Raw genomic sequence first — 17,302 nt, 5'->3', positions numbered from 1 at the left:
AAATATATGAATATATTTTCCGCTGTTTCTTGGCAATATGACGCAACGAGGCTATCATCCTGGCGGTAGATACTTTATCTAAAGGTTATCCCATCGCATCAATAGAAGGATTTCGGACGAAATCAAGAAACAAGCAAAGACAAAACGATTTTCGGATCTTCTACCGGCTTCATTCACTGGAAACGAGAGGACACAATTAACTTGATTTGTACAATGCGATACTAAATATATTTCAAACCCTTGTCTATCCAACATAGTGACATGTTAGTAATCGGCAGCCGTATTGGACAGATAGTCTCGGCGTCCAATATTCGAAGCCTGTTTGCTTTGTATAGCCTCCAGCTTGGGACACTCGGTGATGCGGTGACCAAGACCACCACAGTAACTGCAACCATCTCCCAAGTCAGCATATTTTTCAGTTTCCGAACAAAGCTCTCCCAAAAATGGCGGAACCTTTTGTTTGGCCTCTATCAGCAAGTGCTTCAGATCAAGCAGAACGTACTGCTCGGTTGCTTTGTTGATGAACGTCGTAGCTAACCCCTTGGATCCAGAACGTCCCGTTCGACCAATTCGATGCACGTAATTTTCGATATCATCTGGCATGTCATAGTTAATAACATGCTGAACATCCGGAAAATCTAGACCTTTGGAAGCAACGTCGGTGGCTACTAAAACGTCTTTTTGTTGGTTTCGGAATCCTTCCACGGAGCGATATCGTTCGTCTTGATCTTTTCCACCGTGTATCGCGACAGCTTCAACGCCTTTCAGAAGTAAGTACTCGTGAATGGCATCAACATCTTGCTTTTTTTCAGCGAAAATAAGCACCGGTGGGGGAGTTTTCTGTAAGCATTCCAATAGGTACACAACCTTTGCCTCCTGCTTCACATATTCTACGTCTTGCGTGACGTTCATTGAAGCAGCACCAGCGCGTCCTACGTTGATCGTTACCGGTTTTACGAGGGCAGATTTGGCAAAGTTTTGAATTTTTTTCGGCATTGTAGCCGAAAATAGCAATGTTTGACGTTGCCCTTTAAAGTAGGAGAATATTGTGCGTACATCTTCCTCAAACCCCATATCTATCATTCGATCGGCCTCGTCCATACACAGATAGCGACACACATCTAGGTTGACTAATTTCTTATCCAACATATCCATCAATCTTCCCGGTGTAGCCACCATAATGTGGACTCCTTGTTGGATGATAGCAAGAGCATCATTGACCGGTACGCCTCCTATAGACAACACTATCCGTAGTTCGGGCATACCAGCTTCCTGTAAATGCCTGCAGTAATATTGTAGAATGTCATGAGTTTGTTTGGCCAACTCTCTAGATGGGCAAATTATTAGTCCGTACGGCCCTTCGCGGGATGCAAATGGTAGCCTGAGCTCTTGTTCCAGACTGAACATAATAATGGGCAGCACGAAAACCAGCGTTTTGCCCGACCCTGTGAAAGCTATGCCTATCAGATCACGTCCGGCCAACACTGCAGGTATACCTTGAACTTGGATCGGAGATGGTTTCTTAATATTGCGCTTCGCCATCGCCGCAAGTATTGCCTTCGGTAGCTTCATTTCTCGGAAGGAGCAGAGCGGAGGTGGTACATCCTCTCCGTCTGTGAGGATTCGAAGATTTTCGCGTATTTTTTCGTGACGCGATTTAGATTTTGATAAAATGTATCGTGGTGGTGTCCAGCTCGTTTTAATAGGATCTTCATACTGGATACCTTTGGCCAGCTCAGCGACACCCATGAGCGCTTTCTTTTCGGCAACGCTTTCCAGAATTTTTTCTTCTTCTTTAAGTTGTTTCTCTACGGCACTGATCTTTTTGGCCTCCGCAATTTTCTTCAACTCAGTATGCTGGTCCAGCAAGCTGATGTTATATTTGCGGCCCCAGGATTCTTCCGTCTCCTCCTCATCATGCTCGTTTTCGCTGGAAGATTTCGGGACATTCGATGCTTCCGCGGTTAGTTGAACTATGCGGCCAAGTTTCAACAACTGTTGTTTTCTCCTTTCCTTCACGGGAACGTATGGAACGAATTTGTCTTGTTCATCTTCATTGCCACTGGTATCGGAGTCTCTCCGTTTCCTTTTCGGGGGTTCGGCCATTTCATACGGTAACCTACTAAATAAACTTTCTTTTATCGTATTATTTTCGCTTGCTAAAGCAACACAGATCGCAGAATTCCGAGAATTTTGTTGTTGGTCACGCTTGCTTTGGCATTTTTGACATTCACCCCAGATAACCACATCAGGAATCGGCACGAAAAACGCATGAACGCGTGTTTCGTACAAATTATTTGCTAGCGCCCTTACCCTGCGTACACATAGCGCAGAATCACACGATAATGTATGTAATCTCCATTATAATTGTCCAAAATCTCCATTGTAATATGCGGAAACGTAAATTAATGTATTAGGCAAGGGTGGATGGATGAAAAAAATACATTTAATCAGTTAAAAAGCGGTTTTTTCGGTCACTCAGTAGCTCACCGTGAGTGGGGGGGGGCCTATTTTAGTCTTTTACCGAAAATAATGCCCTGCTGCTTTATTTGCTGCGATATCGCGGTCAATCTGCGTTTTGTCAAATTTTTCCGTCTACACCAAAGTGTATTAAGCAAAGTGTCTATAGGAAACAGGTGAAGTCATCCCGAACAAAATCGCGACTCATTTTTCTAATCCTGAATAATGCGTAAATTGCTTTCAATTAACTTAAAGGACAAGAGTGGAACGAAAGAAATCACGGATCACCAATTTCATGAAACGCGACTCGAGTTTGTTAGTAAATAGGAGAGCCGGAATCCCCTTCGCGAAACTCTGAGGGCATAGTCAACCCATTCCCTTCACCGCCTCATCGAGGCGTTCCCCTCGAAGGTCAGAACCGAAGATGTCTGAGAAGATGTGGCCACTAGGCTATCGTGACAATCGATCGATCGATCGATCGAAGAAGTTCTTCTTGTATCGCGGCACGCTGGGCACGACTTGTGTTCTCTAATAAAAGCCATTTGTTCTAGAGCAAAGTTGTGGTGTCCAAAACGATAGATTATCGTCAAGAAACATTAAGCATGTAACAGATAACCAAGAAAACATCCCCAGGTTTTCAAAATGAGACTAGTACAGAAATACGGAAATTCAAAGAGATCGCGGAAATTGCTGGTGCTGGATGTGCTTCTCCGGCAGACTTTCATTTAAAGACGTGATTCAGTATATTTATTATTTTCTGTTACTAAACCAATCGATACTCTTTCGGCGTGATCGGTCGTTCAAGTCTCGTGACTCTGTAAAAAGTGTCCATCTTTCTGTGGCTTCCAACAACATTGATTGGATTTTGTTCGGGATGACTTCACCTGGTTAACCCTCGGTTGGGCACCCGGGTACCCCACTTATGTGTATTGCATAGTTAAGTTAGTGTTCCGCTGTTTTTATCAGTTTTATACCAAAAACAGTGTACTAGAACTAATTTAAGAGTATTAATAACGTGATTTTGTTTCAAAATCACAACAAAATCCAATAAAAAACAATAAAAACAATGAAGACAATACATTGGTACCCCTTCGTACGGTCATTTTCAGCAAATAATGTTATTGAAATTATTGATTTCTTCGAATAAATCAGTTTTGAATTGTTATAAGGCACTTTTGAGGCATAAACAATTGAGTTAATTGGGCACAATTGAGCTAGGAGATCAGATCAGTTGCTACATGGTGCGTTCAGAAAGTGATGAGAATTGATTTTTCTGACAAAACGGTTTGAGATAACGTGTTTAATTTTTTACGATAAGGTAGAGGAAGGGTTTAGCTATCAATCGCACTTTATTTCGTTCGGCTATGACCAACTGAAAGAAAATGGGACGATTTTTCGTGAACCATGTTTTTAGTTGATGTAACACCGTAGAATGTCCCCTTTCTATGGACCATTGGTCTGGCGCGGATCATCCGGACCTACAGAAAAACATTGCCAGTGTACCAGTACCAGTGGTCCATAGAAAGGGTACGATGCTACGATGTTACATCAACTAAAAACATGGTTCACGAAAAATCGTCCCATTTTCTTTCAGTTTGTCATAGCCGAATGAAATAAAGTGCGTTGAATAACTAAATCCTACCTCTACGTTGGCGTAAAAATTAAACACGTTATCTCAAACCGTTTCGTCAGCAAAATCCAGTCTCATCACTTTCTGGATTGATTGTGCAGACATGTTTTGCGCAAAATTTGCCATAAGCGCATCGTCTCCAGATTTATCTACTGGATTTCTAAGTATGCGGATACATGCTAGGTGACACGAAAAAATACTTCAAATACGTTTAAAGAAAACTGTGCAAATATTTGGGCAGCCTATAGTTTTGGAATGCGGTTGGGAGCTGTGATAAAAAACCAAGGCGAAAAATTTGCGAAAAAAGAGCGTTAATGTTCATGTATATCGATGCATAGGATGCAGCTAAGCACTTTGTGAGAGGTGCAACAATTTATAACGGTTATGGTCCTCCGACCCGCGAACATGACGTCGATCAAGTTGTTTATTCATACTGACCCTGAATATATAAAAATATATGAAATATATTAATGTACTACGATGTTCGAAAAAAAAAATTCAATAGGCCAGTGTTGTAAGCAGGAATCAATGTGTTCAATCTCGATTCTGATTTGAGATTTTCGCAGCGTCAACTACGCCGCTTCTTGAGAAAAGAACAAAGCATACTATAGAAACAAAAATAGCCATAACGAAAGATAGTTTTGGCAAAAAATAGTTATTTGTCTTCAGCAAGAGAATAGTTGCTCCAGTGATTAAAATTAACCTGCGACGAACCTGCGTTATGAAATCGTCCATGATGTATCATAGCATTCCTCATACATAGTATGTGAAATTGTGTTGCAACGCCTTATAGAGGATCATTTCTTCTGATAGCAGCATAATACTTTTATGACCGAAACCCCATTAATGTTGTTTGCTCTCGGTTGTGTTTCACGTAGTTCAGTATTTTTCGGTTAAATTAAAACATTGCCGCAGTCGAACACTGGCATTGTGTAGAAAAATGTAATAACATTCGATCAGTAGGGGGATGTTATTTGTATGATTCTCACTGGTTATCCTATTTATCCTATAAATGCGTTTAAATTTATCCTATAAATGCGTTTGCAGCGTTGTGGAAGTTGTTTTCCGAATTTCCGCTAGTCTAATTATTTATATTTGGGTTTAAAGATCGATGCGTTCTACGTGTTTTCCATCCCCCTTCAACTCCGCTGAAAGCAAACTTAGTGTTGTATATTTGAAAACCCAAGGATACCCAGAAATTCTGAATCGGTTTTGTTAACTCCGCGCACGTACTAGAACGGCCAAAATATGAGATATCACGTACGCGACGTTACGGCAAACTTAATGGAGCTCGTCAGAAAGGACCCTGCATTTGTGGGGGCTAGGGAACGAATTCTTCTGTACGACGGATGCGACTGATTGGTGCTATTCATAGTACCAATGCTTCCATTTTCATGACTGGAGCTAGCGGTTGGCGTTGCTAGCTTACGGTCGTAGTTGTGTCGATGAATTTGCAAGGAAGTAGATTTTTCGTTCCTATAGTAACAGATCCGAAATGATAATGAATTCAAGACACACGTTAGATGGAACGATAGGATCAAGTTTTGTTGGAGGCATTGGTCAGTTTGTTGCACAGATGATGGTAAGACGTTACGTATGGAATAAGTTGAAGCAACTTGGACGGTGCGATTCACATAAGATATAGATACATAGTACATAAGCAAGGTAATATAAGAAGCTCAGGTGATCAAAAGAGAATCCGAATTACAGTATGAAATCCACCTTGCTGACGATTGTTTTCGAGAAAATATGAGGAAAATTTTTATATTTGACATGGACATTCGTATAGCCGCACTTTATGAAAAACCAATTTTTCTAACAGTTTTTTTTCGAAGCAATGTGCAAGTTTCATATTTTTATTACTGCCTGCATTTCTAAGAAATACAATACTATGATTTGCCATGAGTTCCGATTAGATTTAATGGGTTTCCTATTTAATTTCAGTCAAACAGTCGGTAATGACCTGACTTAAACTCGAATTATTTTTAATTTACCGATTTTTATGAGAAACCAATTCAAATAACAAACCCAAAAAGTTTTCCATGTAATTGCAATAAGAAATGCATGCCGCACACTTGGTTAAAGGGATGTTCTTGTCTCCAAACCATGCATTTAATTGTTGGTGAAAATTAATTGATGTGTTGTTGTCCTGTAATAAAAAGGTTTTAATCCCCGATAGACGAATAAAAATGTCTTCCAAAGTCTCCTTTTACATCCCTGGAAACATTTGAGTTCAAATTTAAAAAGTGGAAACCTGTACGTGATGAGAAAGTTACGCTCGACACCAAACCCCACCACCACCAACCAATTTTTGCTTTGAATTGACGATGTGGTATGGTGCGGGTCCCTCATGGTTCAAATCATACCAATAACGGCTCTTTCATTCCAAATTATCGAGAAATTACTTATTTGCTTTGAGAAGTACTTCATTTTGCTTTTATATTACCTACGTTACCATTTTTATGGTTAATAAGTCGCTGGTCGTTATGGGTATTAATCATCTTTGGCTTTGCTTTGAGTTTTCTCAAAATTTTACGATTTGTTCATGCTCCGTTATGTGTAAAATGCATCTGGTTATTGCTGGTCCATCCATTGATTTTTTGTCGTTTTTTATTTATGTGTCAGCCCTGGGTGAATTATTTTAAAAAAATAATTAAAAGCCAGGGTGTTATCAAAAAGAGCAATTCTAAAGCTTAAAATTATCTAGAATAGTTCTACTATTTTTGAACAAAAAATACAACCACTGAATACGATTTAACGATTTTGGTGGATTTTTTTTTTCATTCACTGCGACTATACGAATGTCCAGTTTAAAACAGCTGAAATCTAACGATTACTCACAAATTGACACATAGCATTCACAATTACCCACGTATCTACACCGAATTTTACGTGTATGCTAGTCACATGTTTGTAAAATAATGCATGTCACGTAAAATAATGCATCCGTTCGTAATTGATTGCCGTTTTACTCCAAAGCCTCTTGGTGCGGATGTACGAATGTCTACCACTGTAGTGGTGAGTGCACTTTGAACAAAAATCCGATTTCTGCAACTGTATAATCGTTGATAAAGTTAAAATTAAATTGAACCTCGCGTCTAACTCGTACTTATGCCACACAAATAGCTACAACGAAAAGAGTTTCTGTTTATCATGCAGCGGTTTGTTTATCCGGGGACAGATATTGATAGTTATATTATACGACTAACCCCTTCGTTTCTTTTGGGACAACACATTTCAAAAGAAGCCTGCTCGAAAAGGGTACTGTGCCGCCCTACCGGCTTTCTTGGCATTGTGTCATCTTATGATGGTACTTTCTTTCAATTATTGAGCATTGTACTATGACTTAAGAATTCGTCTTGACAGACCCTTCTCAAATGAATCCCAAATGACCAAACTAAATACATAACCAATGCGCCAAAGTTATAGTGCAATGTACTTACTCAGTAGGGATCCCTTAGGAGAAACACATATTTCCCATTAAGATTAAGGCGACTGCAGGGCTAGGCAAAATAGGATACAGTATGGTAAATACTCGTTCAGAACAGTAATTAAAATATTATTCTTATCTCTTTTTATCTTTGCGGACCGTTTAAGTAACCGAGACAAATAGATGTTTATTTCATACGCACTCGGATATCACAGAACAAGCCATTATCAAACGGTACCGTAGTTTCCCTTTTGTCACAATTCGGGTGGGGAAACTTCTTCGAAATGATTTAGATTAAGAATCCCACACATGCCGCACTGAAAGGGACAGTCATCAGCCTCGTGTAATTTGAAATGGGTTTGTAGCTCTTTCTCCTCCTCAAAGGACTGAGTGCAGATAACGCACTTATAGCGGTAATGCTCACGTTCGTTTACACCATTTACTTCTCTCAGGTCATCTCGGGGGTTTTGGTTTGTATCAATGCCGATTTCAGAAATATTACAAGATAGGCGAGATAGGCTGCTGTTTCCAATGGCCATAGAATCCATGTGGTTAGAACCATGTGATTTAATGTGGAAATTTAGATGACTTAGTTTACCGAAAAGCTTACCACAGACAGAACAATGGTATTGAATCGCATCTCGGTGGATTAAAATATGACGTTGATAAGAGTTTTTATATGCGAATGTTCGCCCGCAATCATTGCAGCAATATTTCTTATCCTTTGTGTGCGTCATCTTATGGTCTTGATAGTGTGAATTGAAGCGGAAGGTCTTAGAGCAAACAACACACTCATAGGCGTGCTTTCCACTATGTAATTTTTGGTGAGCCTTTAGATTGCAAGATTGGGTAAAGGTTTTTCCGCATACCTCACATTTGAAAGGTCGCTGACCGGTGTGAACTTTTTCGTGTTTCTTAAAAGCAAACTTGGATTTGAATGCCTTCTGACACGTCTTACATTCGTAATCTCGTTGGTCTTTGTGTAATTCGCGATGCACTGTAAGAGCGCTTCCCTGGACAAACGTTTTGTTACAAACTTCACACTGAAACGGTCGCTCACCGGTATGAATGCGCAAATGTTGCCGTAAATTAGACCGCAACTTGAAGGTTTTCAAGCAAATTGTACACTTATTACAGTTTTCGCCTGGGTGCTCGTTAGCTTGATGATTTCGGAGAGATTTTTTCAGTGGAAATCGTTGATGACAAATTTCACAATCGTAACTTCTGCTCTTGCTCTGCCCTTTCTTCGGAATTATCGATATTTTAGGCGACGATGTTATGAGCGGAATTTGGACGGTTGTTTGATCGTCCGCAGAATCTTCACTGTTGCTTTGTCCAAATCCCTCGTCAATGCTCGAGAATGACTCCTCTATAGTATTGTGTTTGCTAATAGGTGCGAATTTTGAAGGTTTCAAATGACAATCGTACACAGAGTATGTTTCATTCGGCAATGATTTACAATTTACATTGATTTTCGCATCCGAAAGAATATCGCAGACCTGGGAAGAAAAAATATATTTCTTTAGTTAATTCTTCTTCAGTATGAGTATTAAGCTAGCGTCTTACCCGCATGTCGGACGGACCAAATGCTAGTAGGTCGTCCATTAAAACGGAATCTATTTCATTATTTCTATCAAAAGTTGTCTGTTTCCAAAGTGGTATACGGCGTGTGTGAGGTGTGTGTTGGATATCTCGTTCTCCAATCGCAACCGTGGTGCACTCAAGAGATGAAATCTGCATGGCAGGAGTGCTCTCTGTTGCATAAGGGACATACAATACCAGAAAGCTATAAAATAAGAATGATAATACAAATATAAACTGCTATAGTCTTGTAAAATAGACAAATGTGGTACTCGCAAATTACCCAAATTTATTTATAGAGGAGTTAATGTTGATGTCAACAGCAGTTTGTATTGCAGGCAAAATTAGATCTTTTGAACAACGGGTTGTAACAAATTTTCATAATCGTTTCGTAACACATACCGTTTTCAATTATATTTTAGTAACATATAATCGTATCAAATTAGAATTGTTCTATGTCTAATAGTATGATTATACTTTTATAATTCCAATGAAATACTAATTAATTTTTAGTTTAGATTTTAGTTTTAGTCATTCTCAATAGTTTAGTTCTCACAGGTATAAAATGAGCTGAGCTTATATAAGAATAGCTCTGGCGCAAATAATTGCGGACTTCAAGGACTTTTTGAGTTATTTTATTGAGAGTTTATCAAAGAGTTTTATCAATAATTGTCAGTAACATTGTTATTGCAATTCGGCAGCATTTATTTCGTATTGGAAAACATATCTATAGGTTGACAAAATATTTAGATGCCTTATGCCTTTTTGCAATCATGCATCTGTAATAAATTTTAGATAAAAAATAATTTGATTACGTTACCAAAACGTATCAAATGGTCTATAAACTTTTCTTTGTGTTTATTAAGTTATAAACCTGTTGGGCTTTGTTAGATTCATACAAAACTCAAAGTATGGCAAGTGACATACTCATTGCTGTTAAGATCTGGAATGCATAATACGCATACATTCGATATTGGGTGTAGGTGTCGAGATTGTCCACCCATTTTCTACAGCTGAACTATTCTATTCGAGGGAGACATATTTCCTCCATTCAACAGATGATTTATGGTCTCCGAGGAGTATCATTTGTACGTTCCTGTGCGAACGAGACATAATTTACTGTTGTCAATATGGCATTGGGCGTTTGTCATTGGACAAGGCAGCATTTGGCTGCAAGGTGAAGAAAACGAAACGAATCTTAATCATATTTGATTCTCCCGTTTGCAAGGAAACAAAGGAGCAGAACGAGATAAAATTATAAAATGACTACAACGGTACATGGACTAGAAAAGGTTCTTGTAGCAAAGGAAAAATGTTGTTTTTATGTATCTGATATTCTAATTCCTTTCTAAAGGATAAGTTTTTTTTTAACAAAAACTGGATCTCAATGCTTCATTAATTAACCGACCGTAGTAAGAGGCATGGAATTAGAAAAACAGACCTGGCGCGGATTCCTTTAAAATTTTCCGTATACTCATTAAAACTCTGCTTGAAAGTATCAAGTCAGTAAAAATTCAAATTAGATTATACTAACGAAAGAACGTAATCTTACGGGAGTAACGACCGCTCCAGCAATTCTATTTGAATGGGGTGACACAAGTGTAACTAGGGAATTTCATGTACACCGGCACAAGTTGTATAATCCAATTGGAACATGTTGGGTATGCGTTGCAAAAAAAGGAACCTGACGAAGAATGTTAGAGTGTTTCTACACTGCGCCAAAATTTTCGCTGCCAAAAAGGAAACTTATAGGATTCCCATAGAATTCCTATTGGAATATGAAAGATTTCTATGGGAATCCTATAAGTTTCGTTTTGGCAGCGAAAATTTTGGCGCAGTGTAGAAACGGTCTTATAGGTTTTCGCTTTGGGTCGCAACCAGAAACATGTATAATGCATTCAAATTGGCTTCCGCTTGCTATGGTATTTTTCTTCATTTATGATGCGTCACGTGACCAAAATCATGTAGATTATATCTGTCTGAAACGAAGGAAATCGAAAATCAATCGCTATAATCGCGACACACGCATCCAACACACGGATCTAACGCAAGGGGCAAGGTTAAAATATCCACGACAGGTGCACCAGTCCCAGTTGATGTCCCAGTTGATGGGTAGTTTTCAAAGATGGGACCAAATCAACAAGTAGTCAGATATACGACTAAGCCAACTGAATAACATTCACTGCTTCAGATAGTAAAGATTGCTTTTACATGTGATCCTCTCTTTCATTTGTGAATTATGAACAAGAAATAACTTATTCTTTATAATTGAACTGTTGTTTTTAAACATATATAAGGACCGACGAGCCGTATGTTTAATTGAACTGTTGCATAGTCTGAAAACAATGTATAGTATAGTATATATAACTAACATATACAGTTGTGTTCAAAATAATAGCAGTGGCTGGTTCAAAAGCTAAAAAGTAACATAAAATGATAATTCATGCATCGATTCGAAATCTGTTTGTTGTGTATACAAAAAGGAACAAAACTAAATAAGAATGCATAGTTTACTTTTTAAAATCAGCCCATTACTAAGGGCAATTTTAAAATAACTAAAAAAGTAGCTGTTCAAAAAAATAGCAGTGTTTCACCATTCCTAGTATTTTCACTCGAGAATATCAAATTTGAAAAGAAAAATAGGTTCCGTGGTACTGACATTGTTTTTTCCACTTCAATACTTTGTAGAATAGCCTTTATTTTTTATTACAGAGGCGCATCGCTTAGGCATAGAGCTTCCAAGTCTTTGACATCGAGGGACGGGGATCGCAGCCCACGATTTACGAATTACTGACCAAAACTCTTCCATTTTCATCGGCTTTGCTTCCGAAACAGCACATTTGACATCTACCCATAGATTCCCAATGGAATTGAGATCAGGAGACGGCGCTGGCCACTCCATAACCTCGATGTTCTTCGGCTGAATCCACGCTTTTACGCGTTCACTAGTATATTTAGGATCATTATCCTGTTGAAATAAAAATTTCAATGGAATTTCTTCTTCAGCATAAGGAAGCATGACCTAGACAAGGATTCTGGTGTATGCATGATGGTCTATGATGCCTGGTATACGATAAAATGGTCAGGCAATATAGGAGGAAAAACATCCCCATACTATTATATTGGCCTCCTCATTTTTCAATGTCCTTACCGTATTCCGTGGTCGAAATTCTGTGGCAAATGGACGTATTACGTACTAACGACGGTATTTTGATCCAAACAACACTATTTTGGATTCATCAGATCACAAAACATTGCGTCATTTTTCCTTGGACCAGTCCACGTGGATTTTTGAAAACTTAAGACGTTTAGCAACATGTTGATTCGACAACAAAGGTACTTTACGGGGACTTCGTGCGTACAGATTAGCTTCTATTAATCGTCCCCTGACTGTTACTGTGCTCGCAGACAAGTCCAATGCATCCCTAATCCTGTTGGAAGTGATTGTTAGATCTCTCCTCGACATGTACACTATCTTTCAGCCAGTCTCCTGAGACTTGCATCGCTGCCGGCACTCGTTTTTGCCTCCGCTTTCCATTTTAAATCATTGCTGATCATTTTGGCAAAGCATCCCAGTAGTTCTTGAACCTGCAAATACGATTTTTCTTACTTTTCCATATTTTTAAAATAAAATTCCGATTCTCATCAGATCAATGGTTAGAGGGTCCCATTTTACTGCTGTAAAAATAAAAAAGTCTTGCCTTTCGTTAATTTTTTGCTTTTTACATATTAACCGATTGATGGAAAAGCAAAACGTGCAAAGAATTTTTTTTAAACACAAAATAACAATGAAAATAACTTAGAACCACTCACCACTGCTATTATTTTGAACAGTAAAAAACAGACGTTGCAGCAGTTTTTCGCAAAAATATCAGCAAGTTATGATATTCTTGGTGCAAGTAGTATGTCTATCTTATCAGTGATCCCACCACTACACACCCACATGATTGATTGATAAAATAGACAACGCATACTTGAATAATGATCATTTCTTTACTGGGTGGTTCGGCACTGCTATTATTTTGAACACAACTGTATCTATAAATAAAGATTCTGAGGGGACGACTACGAGCTTGTTAATTACATGCTTAATAGTAAGATATTCCTAAAAAAATCCCTCTCTTAGGGTGATAAAATCTAATTTAAAACTGCATTCAAGGAAAAACGATGAGCATTTTTTCAGTTTTTTTTACTGCCCTTAACTTTTTATGCCTCTTGTTTTTTATTGTTGGCGTAAAGTATTTTATCGGGTCGAAAGGTTGACTTAAAATACAAACGTTCTATGTTGTCTCCCTTTGCATCGTAATGGCACAATTGTCAGTCTAAACTGTGATTGTCACATGTTGTTTAAACATTTTATTCGAAAAGTATGGTACGCACATTATAGGCAGATGTTCAATGAAAAATGTATCGGGGACGTGATTCGCCTTACGCATTTTACATTTGTAAATGTGCTACTTGCAACACCTTGCGTAGAGAATGCTAGGTAAAAAGGGTGACGCAGTTGTTTTACAGCCATACGAATTTATTTTATTCTATACCAAGATTATGGGGAAAACGAAGATAGATTCGGTAGGAACAATCAATCACTTCAAATGATTTGCATGTGCACAGATCAATAAACAAATTTAACATTCATTGGAAAATGTTATGCAACGTCAAATCTTATAGCTGTAGTTCATTTCATGGGAGATGATTCTATGTCGACTACTTTATATAGATTCAGATAAAGAAAAGTAGACCGGTTTTTACTTTTCTAAATCGTTGCCCCATTGTTTAGATTTGTTTAAATGAGCTTGTTTTTCATATAGTTTATACATTACTTTTGGGAATGAAATGAATAACTACAGCTACTAGTAAGGTATTGCCGTATAGACTTTTTCTGTTTGTATGAAATATTTGCAAAATTTAGCAATAATAGATGATCATTACTAATCCTGTTGAAGTAAATGTGTTCATTAACCGTTTCGCACAGACATAAGGGATGACTTGATGCAACAATTGATTAGGCTTCTTAATACGGTGAGGAGTAACAACATGCCTATGCATTGTAAATGAAGGGGAGTTCTGCTCGATAAAGGTTTGCATGGTTTGTGTGTGTAATATTTCGACCGCAAAAGACCCTCATAACGTAATTACCGGAGTGGTATTACACAAATTGAGCATTTATGAAAATGAACATTATACATTGTTTACTCTCTAGTTAGTGAGAGGTTAGGTGACATCGTCCACACAATTCTGGTGTATTTTATTGTAGAAAATACGAAACGAATCGATTGTATTATCATGGAATGATAAACCATTGCTTTTTGTAATCAAAGTATTTTTATTGTAAGGAATTTTTTGTCGCATGTCGCATTTTTCGCATCCTTCTTCATGATTCTGGCTTCTTGCGACAGGAGTAGCAACAAATAAATATTGAATCAATGAATCTAATGAATCATCGATACACGATGTCCCTTTCAGTATCTTTTATCCCAGTACTTTACTGCAAAATAACTTATTTGATTAGTCCGCGGCGTACGGTACATATGATAAGAAGTACCAAAAATCATGATGTCATTATGGATTGTTGATATGTTGGCCTTGTTGATGATTGACGGAAGTTAAGACAATACTAATTCTAGATCCAGTAGTCATTATGCTATTCTTGGCTTTTTACTAAAACAAAAAAATAGTTTCAATATTCGACAATTTGAATGCAGTTAACCTTGCATGAATTTATGATAATGGGAATAATTTTTTATTTAATAAATTAATATATTTATTAATTTTTTTAGATACACATATAGTACAGAGAACTCAAAATTAATCTAAAAAACAATAGTATTATTGATTAAATCTCAGTTCAATAAAACTAATCAAATAATTTTAAAAAGTATAACTATTAAGCGGCCCATACACGTTAAATTTTATTGATCAATACTTATAACTTGCATGCATTGACGTAAATATATTTATGTGTGTGGGCTACATTGATGCATTTGTCAATCAAATTAAAATCGGCCCACACACCCTTAATTTTATTCATCAATGTTTTTGATGCAGAAATAACGTTTAATTTGTTTCCGGCGTTACGTCCATAAACTTGCATGCAAACAATTATAAATAAAATTGAGCCTGTATGGGCCGCTTTAAACAATAGGATGAAAAATAATAACTAAACAATATGGATGAAACAGATAAAGAGCTACCCAAAAGCATACCTATAAGAATACATTAAATAGAAATAAGTTCAAGTATTTGTTCGTTATTAAAAAAAACTCTAATATTATCAAAACATACGACGTAGAACGAATATCAGTTACTAAGCAATTCAACGCACCGTACCTCCGCTGATTTAGTTACCATTATCTTATCTTAGTTACCATCGAACAGATTTTTTATGCACAACAAAAAACCTGACATTTAATTTATTTCGTTTCATTTTCTTAGGTTATATTTTCCAGTTCCAAATTCAATGTTTTTATCATTCTTCTCGGTATCTGCTATTTCTCGGAGAATTCCACGCATGAGACCATCTTTTGATTTCGCAGTAGCGCGTGTCGTAAAAACCTTCCACAGCAAAAGAATAATTGAAAATCACATGATCTTACAACATCGCTCATGTTCCTACTACTTGTTTCTTTTTATCGGTGTTTCAAATGCCATTTTTGATGTTGCGTTTTGTTTGTAAAACTTGTCTGATTTTTTTTTTACTAAATGAGATTGACGCTGTACAACAAAGAAGATCAATAAGTTCATCGAGTTTTCTCAAAGTGCAATTCGAAACAATTCAAACTTGTAAGGAATTCAAACTTATTATTATTATATTATAAAAAGGATTTTTTTTGTTCCTGCTTGTTGTGTATGAAATATATAAATAAAAATAAAATACTTACGGCTCCATTGTGGTATTGCAGTATGATGCGTATGTATGTACGAAACTATTGAAGAACTGAAACGAACAGTCACGAAAGAACGCAATGTTCAAGCAATTTCTTCGTGTTCATATAGGTTACAGTTTGTCGTTTTATAGATTCTTAAAAGAAGAAATTGTGTTTCGTGGCTGTAAATTATCCATTGGCTCATCGGTTATCAACTCATCATTTTCACCACTCTATTTTTCACTTTTCAGAACACTACTTCACCTATTATACAAATTATTTGTCCAGATTCGGGTTTCTCAAACTAAATTCTAGATTATTTTTCAAGAACACTGGCGGCCTTGCAGAACAATCACACAGAGTTGTGTTATAAGTGAACGTCCTCCCAGGAGCGGCCACCACTTCCGACTGTCGGCACTTTCGAAATCACCCTCCGATCCGACTGCTCGGCTGTAACGCACCGATCGTAACGCACCGGCCTTCATTGGTTATGCAGCACATGCCGTCGTTGTCTGTACAATACTCGAAATTTCGAATGCAAGGCATGCCAGTTTGCCATTCAGAAGAAATAGGAAGAATTTCGTATCCTGTACGTGCCGCACGGAACCGGGACTTCTCCACGCGATAAAGAAGAAGGCAAACAGAGACAGAGACTGACCGGGATAGAGCAAGAGAGATACAGAGAGAGAGATGGCAAGAGAGAGTGAGCGAGATCTCAGCGAAGCCAGGGGAAGGAAGGAAATGGCATGAATCCGGAGGAAACGAGATAGACTTCCACCCGAACCGATCCGACGATTCTTGCACAAACGCGAAACGCATGTGCGGTGCTTTCTTTTTGATCTGCACTTTTTCGTTTGGCGCTACAAATACGGCACCGGCAGCAAAACCGGTAAAATTCTACAACCTTTTTCGTTGACAATAACGCTTCCTTATACCATGCAGTCAGACCAACCACAGGTATTCGAGGAACCTGAGAGGTGCCGGTACAACTGCTGCACCTCATAGTTTCTTCTGGACTTGCGGTGCAATACCGGCACTTGCATCAAACACGTGTTGTCCTTCGGCTGTCCTTTGGCTAGCTCAACCAATGGGAGCACGGCAACTTAATCTATGGCAGCCAATCACAGTCCGCTGTTTCGTTCCTACTGTTTTGCATGTCGCAGAGATCGCTGCAGGATGCATCGCACTTTTCACTTTTGATGTTTGGATTTCAATAAAAGCGATACATATCAAGAATTAGGAAGTATTCTTTCTTTTATTGAGCCAGTATTTTATCTGCTTTTAACAAACTTTTTTTTTACCAAAACCTAAACCTAAACAACGATTTAAATTGTA

General features: G+C 37.9%; 2 protein-coding genes across 3 annotated transcripts; both read right to left on the bottom strand.

Moving 5' to 3' along the window:
* Window positions 1-205: 205 nt before the first annotated feature.
* Window positions 206-2,196, bottom strand: LOC126574426 (ATP-dependent RNA helicase abstrakt). The gene has a single exon (XM_050234620.1). The coding sequence runs from the start codon at window positions 2,104-2,106 to the stop codon at window positions 265-267; it is 1,842 nt and encodes a 613-aa protein (XP_050090577.1). The 5' UTR covers window positions 2,107-2,196; the 3' UTR covers window positions 206-264.
* A 5,426-nt stretch (window positions 2,197-7,622) lies between these two features.
* LOC126575059 (zinc finger protein 660-like) lies at window positions 7,623-16,464 on the bottom strand. Of its 2 annotated transcripts, XM_050235559.1 has the most exons (4): window positions 16,232-16,464; window positions 15,983-16,038; window positions 9,087-9,306; window positions 7,623-9,019 (listed from the first exon to the last, which is right to left on the bottom strand). In XM_050235559.1, the coding sequence occupies exons 2-4, from the start codon at window positions 15,988-15,990 to the stop codon at window positions 7,775-7,777; spliced, it is 1,473 nt and encodes a 490-aa protein (XP_050091516.1). In that variant the 5' UTR covers window positions 15,991-16,038; window positions 16,232-16,464; the 3' UTR covers window positions 7,623-7,774. The 2 variants fall into 2 exon arrangements, with proteins under 2 accessions (XP_050091516.1, XP_050091515.1); XM_050235558.1 differs by having other exon boundaries at window positions 15,983-16,463.
* Window positions 16,465-17,302: the final 838 nt, after the last annotated feature.

Source organism: Anopheles aquasalis, chromosome 3 (assembly GCF_943734665.1).
Source record: "Anopheles aquasalis chromosome 3, idAnoAquaMG_Q_19, whole genome shotgun sequence".
Taxonomy (NCBI): Eukaryota; Metazoa; Arthropoda; class Insecta; order Diptera; family Culicidae; genus Anopheles; species Anopheles aquasalis.
This window is presented reverse-complemented; position numbering and strand designations above follow the sequence as displayed.

Excerpts from the sequence above, each read along its gene's own strand:
- LOC126574426 (XM_050234620.1), bottom strand. The coding sequence starts at position 2,106 with ATGGCCGAACCCCCGAAAAGGAAACGGAGAGACTCCGATACCAGTGGC.
- LOC126575059 (XM_050235559.1), bottom strand. Across the intron at positions 9,020-9,086 it reads TTGGTCCGTCCGACATGCGG|GTCTGCGATATTCTTTCGGA; the intron begins GTAAGACGCTAG and ends TTTTCTTCCCAG.